The 12312-nt window shown below is 33.0% G+C and overlaps 1 protein-coding gene across 3 annotated transcripts in view; it reads left to right on the forward strand.

Annotated features, from left to right (window-relative positions):
• Positions 1-12312, forward strand: part of GRIK2 (glutamate ionotropic receptor kainate type subunit 2) — a 483205-nt gene that overhangs the window by 219993 nt on the left and 250900 nt on the right. For all 3 annotated transcript variants that reach the window (XM_081141402.1, XM_081141404.1, XM_081141403.1), the window contains 2 exons: positions 2408-2461; positions 5898-6071. In XM_081141402.1, the coding sequence (XP_080997528.1) occupies positions 2408-2461; positions 5898-6071 (228 nt within the window). The remainder of the gene's footprint in view (positions 1-2407; positions 2462-5897; positions 6072-12312) is intronic.

Raw genomic sequence — 12312 nt, forward strand, 5'->3', positions numbered from 1 at the left:
CCAACACCACAGTGGTTTAGGATTATGCAGCTGTCTTGAAACCTTTCATGTGTAGGATAAAATTTCACTACTGGAGTATGATGCAGATTCAGATGTTAAATTATATCCTATAAAATATAACTACCAACAGTTAATGCCTGTTATAACATGGTTATTTTATTAAACAGATGTTTGTCCAATCTTGCAATATAAATGTTGGTTTCACTACAATAAAATATTTAATTGGGTTTGGAAAAATTGCTCTAGTGTTATATTTGGGTAATAAAGCATGTGAAAGTTTTTAGTTTTTGCAATGAACGAAATGATGTAATAAAGTAAGCACTGAAATCTACAGTAGGGATTTGTTTTCATTTAATACCAAAACAGTTCCTGATCACATTAAGAATAACAGACTTGGAAAGGAGACGTTTTCTTTATTCCCGCAGTGAGCTAGCACTCAGATGTTTGTCAGCAGCAGAGCTTTGGTAGGTTTCTCTAGGCTTCCAACTAGTATGCAAATCATCAGCTGTCCTGTCCTGAGAATAACTAACTCTGACTTACTTTGCTCTCTGAAAGGTGAGAGGACCCATGATCTTTCATAGAATTTTCAGTCTGCCTTCTCTTTGATTCATTTATTATTTCATACTTGATTTCTTATGTGTATTATGATCTAGAGATATAAAGAAATATTTATTTAAAAATAAACCTAAGTGAGGATACGCAAAGGAAAATAGACTTATGATAACGTTTAAAATATATATACAACAGAAAAAGATACATAAGTATAACAAGATTAGCAAATGAAAAACCAGAGAAAAGGCAAATGAGAATGTGAAAATTAAGAAGTTAGTGTAACATTATTGCATAGAATGTGTCCTTTTATTTATTTATTTACTTGCTTGTTTTAATTTATCTTTATTGTTGAAAGTATTACAAATGTCCCCATTTTACCCCCATTGATCCCCTCTACCTTTCACCCCCCCTCCGGGCCCTCACCATACTATTGGCTGTGTCCATGGGTTAGGCGTATATACATTTCAGTTCTTAGGTTAATTTCTCCCCAGCCCCCACCTTCCCTCTGAGATTCATCAGTGTCCTTTTAGATCCTATAACACTGGCAGACCCCATAGATATAGAAGTATTTTTTTTTAACTTACCTTGTCCCAGAGATTTACCCCCTGTTTAGATCTCAGTTATTCTAGAAACCAATGCAGCAATACATTTAAAAAGACTCTATTTTATGATTTATGAACTTTTTCTGAGATTCATCAGCATTAGCTAATGATGGAACTCCAAGGAAATGGCATAATATTTGGAAAGCTGGCATAGATGGGTTTAGTCCAATATTTGAAATATCCAGAAAAAGGGTGGATTTATCGGTGTAGCCTTACTTGTTTGTTTGTTTGGTTTATTTATTTAAACTAACTGAGCTTTTACTAAATACTGAACAGCACTGAACTTGAAATTTTTCTTTCTGAAAGCTTTAAAAATGAGTGGAGCCTGGGGCTGGCTAGATTTCTCTGAGGCAAATTGAAGGTACTGATGACATACATGACTTCATAACTAAGATGCCACCTCCACCCAGAATGAATTTGTGTAGTTAGTTTGATGAAGAGTATTGGATATTAGATGCACCTGAAAATGCTTATTTTCTACTAAGAGCTCTTTATTCGGATAAAAAAAAGCATCATTTTTCAATTGTCATCACCAACTACTCTTCATTGATGAACAGCTATATCAAAGGCATTTTCTCTTTTCAGAGGGGACACTGACATTTCTTATGGCTATAAGTTCTAATCCAAAAGTCTTTGTTTTAAGATTAATACCCATAGGGCAGTAGAAGTATGACATAAAACATAATGGATTGCAATTGGCCTATTAATAAAAATAAAAATACCTTTCTTTATCTGTACTTTTTGAATAACAGTGGTGGTTTACATCTGCTTCTTTAATGTTAGGGAAACGTCTCTAAAGTGATTAAAATATTCCTATTGGCTTTGTGCTTTGCAGTACCTTTTCCTTAATTGAGTAATACCTTTTATCAAAATAAAATGGTGCTCCTCATTAGGGTATTTGTGGTGATGCATTTAAAATATAATGAACTAAGATGTGCTGTTTCAGGTTTGTGTCAAATAAAATTTCTCCTTCAATATGCAAAGCAATAAGCCTTACAATTGCACACATTCAACTAATAGCTTTTCTATCAGGAGAATTAGTTCTGAAATTCCTTCAGTAACCACTAATCTTCTTTAGCTACTGAGGAAAGATTTAGTTTGACCCAGTTTTAATGTAACCTTAATATTATAGACTGATTCTTTATTAAATCATACTATTTTGTTCTCGCCTGTCTTATTGACATAATGTATTTCAGATAGTCTGTACCTTCAATATCAATATATTTATATTTATTTTTATTTTTGCTTCTTAGGCATTAGCTATGGGAATGATGACAGAATATTATCATTATATCTTTACCACTCTGGTAAGTAATTTAAAAAACATAAAGATAATGCTCTAAATTTTATTATTATGACTTCCAGAATGAGAAATGTTTTTTTTAGTGAGAAGAAATAATATAATGAATGGCACTTTTGTCGTTATACTAAGTATTATTTTGATAAAACTCAGGAGGAATTATCATCACAAAGAACTAATAATTTTTGGTGGGAAGCTGATGATATTGAAATAATATCATTTTAGATATTAAATTCAAAATATGATCTCATTTTTATATTTCTGTAGAGGAGTTTCAGAACAAAATAGATTTCAAAATTAGTTTGCTAAGAAATCAATGTTTTAGAAAAGCACAAATTCTTATGTTCTGTTCACTTGACAAAAATCATGTTCATTGAAGCTGCTCTTTTAGTAGATTAAATTTACTGTCTTGTATTTGGCTATATTTAGTTGGATTTTTAAGTCAATATGATTTAATTAACAATTAGAAAATTGAATGTTACCTTTACCTTTTGTCTTTACATACCTACAACACAGTTTTTCCTTAATATGCACTAAAATCTGACTTTACTTTTTTACCAAACCTACTTACTCTTAGCTCTATTTCTTTATTATTTCATAACCTGATTTCTCTTTATTAAAAAATAACATTTAACTGAGTAAATTTGAAGATCTAATTGTCTTTATTGAATGATTTCTGAATCAGGCAGCATCCAGTCTACCAAGTAGAGAGGAGCTTTGAGAGGCTGTGCAAAAGGCTTTAAAAGGCAGAGAGGGTGGAAAAAGGAAGTCATAAATGCAGAGAAGGGTTATTTCAGGCAAGATTTTGTCCCCCACCTCCCAGTGGGGGACAAAAGGGCAGATTTTGGCAGATTACCTCACTGTTGTTGACCAGGAAATTGCAGACAGACCAGTTAAGATGATATAAGATTATATTCCGAGGAAGTTTGAAAGGCAATTAGGTTAGGTATTAAGCTTTGGTTTGGTGACATGGGCTTTGCAAAAGTGACTCCATTTGGGGCCTGTTTTCTTTTTAACACCTTCCTCTGTGGAACAGCTGTATGTCTCTCCCACTAATTTTTTTTCCTGCCTGCCCCCAAAATATGAGAGCATCTGTAAGTCTGAGCCTCCATTTTATTTCATTTTTTCCCCTTTGGTTATTTTCTTCAAAAATAGTATGTATTTAAAGTTTCAATTATTACCTTTGTTCAAATAAGATTTAAATGTCCATCTGTGATATTCCTGAATTGTGTGTTGCTATATTGCAGAACACTGATAATTGTTGTGCCATTAAGATAACTTTAAATTATTTAAACCTTAATGCATTGTCCTCTAAATTGACCTCTCTTCTGACTTCCTTCAAAACTCTTACTGTCTCTTGCCCAGCCAGCGTGGCTCAGCCATTGAGCATGAACCTATGATTCAGGGGATCACAATCCGATTCCTGGTCAGGGCACATGCCCGGATCTCGGGCTTGATCCCCAATAGGGGGCGTGCAAGAGGCAGCTGATCAATGACCGTCTCTCATCATTGATGTTTCTATCTCTCTGTCTCCCTCTCCCTTCCTATCTTGGAAATCAATAAAAACAAAAAAACAGAAACAAAAACTCTTATTGTCTCTGACTCATATCACCAACAAAATGCTACTGATCTTTCCTTAAGAGTGTCTCTAGCATGCATCTTCTCCATCCCCACAATGACCAACTTAATCAATGCTCTCTCTCTGTTAACTCGAAAGTCTTCCAATTAATTGATCTTCTTCCTTTGAAGAGTGTTGAAGCTACAATATCAAATTATTAAAATTTACTTGATCACAATAGCTTCCTGCATTAAAACTTCTTCACCAGAAATCCTTCTAGCTATGGTTGCATTTTACTGGTAAATACTAATGGTAACTGCTGTACTCTCTCTCTATTGCTTCCCACCAGGAGACTTTTTGTGGCCTATAAGAAACTTTGTTAGGCTGGTGGAAAGGGAGTGGAATCCTTCACTCATCAGCAAATTATATTTTAATTCTGCTGAAACTCAGTTCTACCATAATCATAAGATAGGGAAATTAAAAGTACCTTTTAATAAGAAAATTAAAAAAAAATGTTTAGAGTGTATAGAACACAGCCTGTAATTGAAGGTCTTTTTTAGTTTGATTCTAATCTCACTTTTCTAGTTGTTTTGATTGTTTGCTACTCTTCCCTTTCATGAATTCTCTTGTAGCCAAACTGATGGAGACCACTCTCCTGAATAGGTTTTAAGTTTTCTAATTTTTATCTCTCCTGACACTTTGAACGGACTCCTTTTTTCCTTTGCCTCTCAAAAGCCTGGCCAGTCTTGATGGCAGCTCAGAATCCATCTGCTTTCTGAAGTTGTTTCTGACTATAAAAACTGAAAGTCATCTGCCTTGCTTCTGACTTTTGCTGACTTCTACTCTATTACCCCTTAGCATGTATTGCAATACAATACTTATTTGCCCCTTGAAATATATATATATATATATATATATATATATATATATATATATATATATCTCCTTGGCTTGATTGAAAACATTGAAAAATAAAAAACTAAAGATTCGTTATATTTTTTGCAGCATAGAGCACAGCTCAGGTCAATGTCATCTGTTCTCCACACAATTTTATTCCTGTTATCTAGTCTGTATAGCCGTATGAGTCCAAGGCAAGCTGTAAATAGGACCAATGACATTATTCTTGCCCTGGTCCTCACAGTGTTTGTGAGATCAGTTCAAAAAAGGCAAAAGTCCCATGTACTGTATGTTTTCATAGTGACGTCAAGTACCCTGATAGCTTTGGATTCCTGTCTACTGGGAAAACCAAAGGGCAAAGCCAGAGCATTTACTGTATACAGACTGGAAAGGGCAACTTTAATCTAAAGGCTTCCTTATGGTGAAGGTGCCAGATAGGGTGTAAGACAAAGGACTGCAAGCATTCTGCAACCAAAAAGGCCAGTCTTACTAACTTTTTTTCTCAGCTTTAATATAATTTTATTTAGTTAGAAGCCATATTTTATGATTTATTTCTTAAAAAAAAGATAAAACATAAAAATGGCGATAACCAGCCAAAAAAAAGCAGGGCATAGAAAAACCACCTCTAGCTAGTTAAAAATAAAATATTAATGCATAATATTTAAGGGCAAGCGATTCTTAAGACAGAGAAGAAAGCTCGTGTAAATCTTAAAGGTGGTTATAAAAGCCTGTTGTTCATTGGTGAAATTAGAAATATATATATATATATATGCATTGGCAAAGTAAAGTATATATGTTTATGTAAAGTATATATATTTGCATTGGCAAAGCATGAGGATAGTCTATTTTAATCTATTTGATTAATGATGTTTAACAATAATGTTTGAGACACATTGATGTTAACTATCCTAAGGGAAGCAAGAATAACAGTTATGCATGCCTGTAAATATACTCTGTTGATAATAACATGAAAAAATTTGTCTTTCAGGACCTCTTCGCTCTTGATGTAGAGCCCTACCGATACAGTGGTGTCAACATGACAGGGTTCAGAATATTAAATACCGAAAATACACAAGTCTCCTCCATCATTGAAAAATGGTCGATGGAACGGTTGCAGGCACCTCCAAAACCCGATTCAGGTTTGCTGGATGGATTTATGACGGTATGAATACCCACTTAAAGATCAGTTTCTGTGTTTCTAAGTAGTATTGCATAAATTATCAAATCCTCTAGAACTAAACTTTGGTTTAATTGTTTGACATTAAAGACATGATTTCAGAACTACTATTACAAATAATTCTTTTAATAATTTTAAAATTCGTTTTTAAAATTTTAATTCTTAAAAATTAAATTTTTAAATTTAATTCTAAATCAGTTTTTTTTGCAAATTTATACTTTCATCCAAGTATCTCAAGAGGCATTTCTATTATCATTAGAATACAAGAGTGTAGGAATTTCTCTAAAATTAATTAGTGCCATTTAAATGATAAATTAGAGACTGAAAAGAAGACACTGCCTGAAAGTTATCCTTCTGATCTTAACAGCCAATTTATGATTACTCTTCAACACGTTGGTTTCTGATATCTGATGTCATATGAATGACTTACATTACACAAAAATCTCCCTTGAGCTTACTCACTTATTAAATAAATTTTTAATATCAAAGAAGTTTAATAAGCCATGATAAAATAAGCGCATATGAAAAGCTCATGGAGTAGATGTCAGTGTTGGAGAAACCCCTCCACACATCCTCTAGCTCCATACCCCATCTCTCAAAACCAAACAAGAAAATCTGAAACAGCAAAGGAATTCCTTCCAAGCTCTGACTTCAGTGAGGGGCCCTTCGCCAATAACAAGAACACAGTTTCCCCCATGGCCTAATAGGAAAGTAAAACAAAGAAGCACAAAAAGGCCACACGATTTCAATATTTAGGAGACGTGGTACATATTCAAAGTTAAAATAACTCCAACTTTTATAGCTATACTTATTGTTTTAAAGCAACTTAATATATTTTAAATTCCATATATCCAGATTGTTCAATTGTCCAGTTGTTCAAATTACTTTCTTTTAATCCCTGGTATTTCTGTGAAGTCAGTTGTTACTTCTCCTCTTTCATTTCTGGTTTTATTTATTTGGGTCCTCTCCCTTTTTTTCTTGATGAGACTTGTTAAAGCTTCATCAATCTTGCTTATCTTTTCAAAGAACCAGCTCTTGGCTCATTGATCTTTCGTGTTGTTTTTTAGACTCTATTTCACTTATTTCTGCTCTGATCTTTGCTATTCCCTTTCTTCTAACTCACTTTGGGCTTTGTTATTCTTTTCCTAGTTCCTTCAAGTGTAAAGTTGGGTTGTTTATTTGCGATTTTTCTTGTTTCTTAAGGTAGGCCTGTATTGCTCTGAATGTTCCTTAGGACTGCTTTCCCCGTGTCCCAGAGATTTTAGGTTGTTGTGTCCTCATTTTAATGTGTTTCAAGGTATCTTTTGACTTTTTTCTTGATCTCATTGTTAACCCATTCATTGTTTAGTCTCATGTTTCAATCTTCTTAAATTTTTGACACTTTTTCTGTGTCCTACCATGTGGTCTATCCTAGAAAATGTTCCATGTGCATTTGAAAAGAGTGTATATTCTGCTGTTTTGGAGTGAAATGCTCTGAAGATATCAATTAAATCCATCTCATCTAGTGTGTCATTTAAGACCACTGTGTCCTTGTTGATTTTCTGTCTGAAAGATCTATCCACTGATGTCAATGGGGTGTTCAGGTGTCCTACTAGACTGTATTGCTGTTGATCTCTCCCTTTATGTCCATCAAGATTTGCTTTATCTGTTTAGGTGCTTATGTGTTGTGAGCATGAATGTTTACAAGGGTTATATCCTCTTGTTGGGTTGCTCTCTTTGTCATTATGTAGAAGTTTTCATTGTCCCTTTCTCAATAGACTGTAAGCTGTTTCAAGGCAAGAACTAGGTTTCATCATCTCTGAAGCCCTTGTACCAACTTCAGTGCCTGGTGCAAAGTAGGTGCTCATAATGAAAGAGGGAATGCCTCTGAATAAATTTGTGTCAATGTATTTTAAGTATAGTACAGCTGTATTCTAATCAGTAGGCCTGCTCATTGCCCCAGATATATTCTGGAAAGCATTTTTTATTTATCTACTTGAACTTTATTATCAAGACACGTACTCATTTAGAAAATTGCAATTAGACTAGTCTCAATTATTTGTTAGAGAGATACCTTAAACGACAAAAGCTTAGAAATGCTTTTGATTAAGTAGCAAAATTTTAGTGAGTCAGAAGAGTAGGAGCAATTTTTTTTACAAAAAAGGTAGAATGTTTGTAAGACACGCGATTCTTTATGTGTTTAAATTTTAATGTCCTCCTAAAAATTATTTCTTTTTAACAAAAAAACATGGCATATATTTTATAATTTCTTTCATAATTAGATAAACTTATATTAAAAAATCAATATCTTGTATACACAATTTACAGAAGAGAGTTAGTTCATGTGCTAAGGGAGCACAAGCGATCACTCTATTACTATAAAAAGATTTACCTTTTGAAAATTCAATGAAAATAGAACCATAGAGAAATAAAGTATGGCCAGGCAGGCTTTCATTTACTGCTAGAAGTACAAGCCTGCCTTTGCTGCTATTTGCTCATCTTAATTAGCTGTAGCTATTTTCTTCAGTTCAATTGAAATGAGAATAAATTTGAGATTTTGCCAAGCAGTGGATCAAAATAGCTTACCATTTTTTAATCAATAAAGGCATTTTGAATAAATTGTTTTTATCTCATATTCCACCAAAACCCCAAAAGAAAAACATAAAAAGTAGTGAAATAATGAATTAATTACCCTTTCTTTGATCAATTTTAATTGCGTGCATTTGTAGACAGCACTCAGGATTTGATAGCAGACTCTCAGCTTTGGGTGATGAAGACAATACTACTGTGTCCTCACAGAACTTAGGGAATTGGCAAAATTAGAAGATACTGATGTCATACTGATTACATCTCACAGTTTTGTCAGTACAAAATCATACTTCAACTTTGATTATTGATATCTTCCTAATTTGGTGCTTATTTGATTGATCTAGTTTCCTAATTTTTCTTTCAAATTTTTTGTTAAAATTTCTTGTTTTCCGTGTTATTTTATGATAGCATGAGACAGACATATATGTACCACGGGTTTTCCATTACTTCTTAGTACTTTGCTGAAAAAAAATTACAAAATATATTAACATAACTGTTTGTTTTATTCTTGACTTTACCACAGAAGAAATGTTTTGGTTCCACATTATAATCACATTTGGAAAAAATATTTGTATAAGCTATTTCAGAGTATGTAATGAAGTCATAAATACAGCATTAATTGCATCTGCGTATGATTGGCTCAATGAATAGTAAAAGGACAAGGGGTACATGGCATGAATAACAGAATGACACTTTATTTCTTCACTTTATATAGCTGTTACCCTTCCATGATGTACTAAGTTGCAAGTTAAATCTGAATATAAATAATTTAGATGACTTAACAACCTCTATTGTTTTATAAACATAGAGCATTCTATTGAATTGCCTTTGCTCATTGGTAGATTAAATAATCAGCATTTATCTAAAGCTGATAAAAAGATGGAATTTCTACTTTAAGTAATTTTTTTTTTTTTACATGAAAATAGCAGTTGCAATGAAGCATTTACTTTAGGTGTATTTTTAAATTTTTCACTTGGTAAAGGTAAGGTTGAATCAAGAGATGTTTTTGCCCTTTCTACATTGAAGAGCAAGCTTTATCTTCAAAGCATTGATCTAAAATCATGCCATGGCCAGGCATGGCACAGTGGTTGAGCATAGACCTAGGATCCAGGAGATCAAAGTTTGATTCCTGGTCAGGGCACATGACGGGTTGCGGGCTTGATCCCCAGTTGGGGGCCTGCGGGAGGCCGACGTTCAATGACTCTCTCATCATTGATGTTTCTGTCTCTCCCTCTCCCTCTCTCTGAAGTCAATAAAGATATAATTAAAATAAATAAATAAAAATAAATAAATAAATAAATAAATAAATAATAAAATAAAATCATGCAGTGCCAACTTGTAAAGGATGAATGCATTTTTGCTCATAATTTTTCTCAGCTTATTTCAGATTTTTCTTTGACATTTAAATATAGTTACATATGGATATAACCAATCACAAATGTATGAGAAAGTCTAGCTAGACAGAAATTTCTGTTATTCAGGAAAGAGGGCTCCTCAAGGGATAGTCAATGACAAGGACACCTGGAGAAGGTGATGGCCATTGCTCTGACAAGAGGGCAGAGTCCAGCATTGCTGTCTAGGAACTGGCAATGTTCTGAGATTCAGGACTTCACATATATGATAAATTAGAGACTGAAAAGAAGACATTACCTGATGGTTATCCTTCAGATTTTGACTGCAGGCTTTTTTGTCATGCTCAGTTCTAGAACAATTTTATTTAAAAATTAAAACTGGGAAATATTACAAATTAATAAAGAACTTGGTGTATAATAAAATATATTTTATATACAATAAACAACAATCATTACTAATTTTATGTAAATATACACCACAGTAGATGTTTTCCTCTTTTTTGTTTTTAAATTATCTACCTACGTATCCCACCAATTCAGAAATTATCTTGCCTATTTGATCCAAAGAATTACCTGAGTCAGTTATTAGAAATAGGAACATAGACATATAAAAAGGATGACTTTAAGGACCATAGGATGTAGATTAGCCGTAGGAAGTTTGATCCAAATATTACTATGCATAAACTCTCAGTTTACTTCCCATTGCTGTTACCATTTGTATTTGACAATCTCTACTGTCAAATAACCTATTTGTGAAATATATTTAATGCTTACTACTTCCTAGTGTTATTATTGACTTATGACAACACCATGGGGCAGATATTAGCCTATTTTATAGATGCATATACATAGGATAGGTAGGTTATACATAAAGGAAGATCCCTGGGCTATAATCAGAAGCAAATGTAAAGGCATCTTTAACCATCCAGAGGTAAAAATTTAGACATGATGAATTAGAAGCCAGCAAACATGTTAACATTTATTACTACTTCTTTAACTTTAGTATGTAGGGTTTCATATCAAATTTATGTGAGGTGGTAAGTGTACTAACCCCCTTCTTTCCTTCCTAAATGGATTAAACTAACAAACAGAGGTCAGGAGACAACATCTGAATTCCATTTCCAAAACTGTCTAATGCTGTTACTTAATTTCTTTAAGTCCCATTTGTGGAATAGACATAATACATTTTAGTGTCTTGTCCTAAGGATCAAAAATGATAATAAATTAACATGTAAAAATATTGGAAACCTTCCTGGAGGCTTTTAATAATTATTAGCTATATTATTGCCTCCTCTTAAATGCTCAGTGCCTGATAAATGTAGAACAAATTTTGACACAGTGATTATAGATTAAATTATTCAGTCATATTATTTCAGCATCATTTTGAATCTCTTTTATGCAGTAGCACTGTAGTAGATATTGGGGTGTGTTAATTGACAGAGAAACTTTAAGAAGCATTTATAAAGAACCTACTTAGTACTTGAATTAATAATCTTTAAAATGAACCTGATCATGATGATTTTAAATGTGCTGTTAGAATGATATATCCCTATTTAACAGGTTTTTATGTCTAGTTAGAAGTTGATAAAGTGGTATGTACCATTTATTTTCTTTCAATGTCAGGTCACTTTCTTTTTAGGTTAAGAAAAAGGAGCAGATAATTAAAGGATGAATTTTGCTTAGTTTTTGTTTGTTTGTTTTTAATTCCATTTATAGAAGACTGCTAAATCTATCCTATCTTAGAACAAGAGTTTTGGGATGAGAATCACCTGATTATTGAAACAGAGATCTGCTTATTACATCCTTTATAAACTTCTACTTATTTAACACCTCTGAGCCTCAATTCTTCTATTTAATGGAAATAATAATACATCAAAGGTCACTATGAAGATTAAGTGCATAGACATACTGCTTAAAGACAGTGTCTGGCAAACAGTTGATTCTACAAAAATGGCATCTATTTTCTTCAAGGCCAGTGCCATTTCTGAAGCTCAGTGCACATGTTATTTCTGTTCAAAGTAAAGTTCATCACTCAAAAGTCTCTTGATGTCCTGTTGTCCAAATGTGGCAACTGAATAAGAATGCACCTGTGTAAATACAATTTTTTAAAAAGTCTAAGAATAGGTATTTAATATGCTAGATGACATTAAATGAATAAGTGAACATGAACCAGAGCTAGGTTTAGTATCAAATTGTTGATGTTCATTTCATGACACTGGTACCTAATTAATTATATTTACATTAGAGAGACAGCCCTTCAAAAAGTGTAGCCTGGGCATTTTGATGATATAAAAAGCGTAAGAAAT

The sequence above is a fragment of the Miniopterus schreibersii genome (assembly GCF_964146895.1).
Source record: "Miniopterus schreibersii genome assembly, chromosome: 6".
NCBI classification, from domain to species: Eukaryota; Metazoa; Chordata; class Mammalia; order Chiroptera; family Miniopteridae; genus Miniopterus; species Miniopterus schreibersii.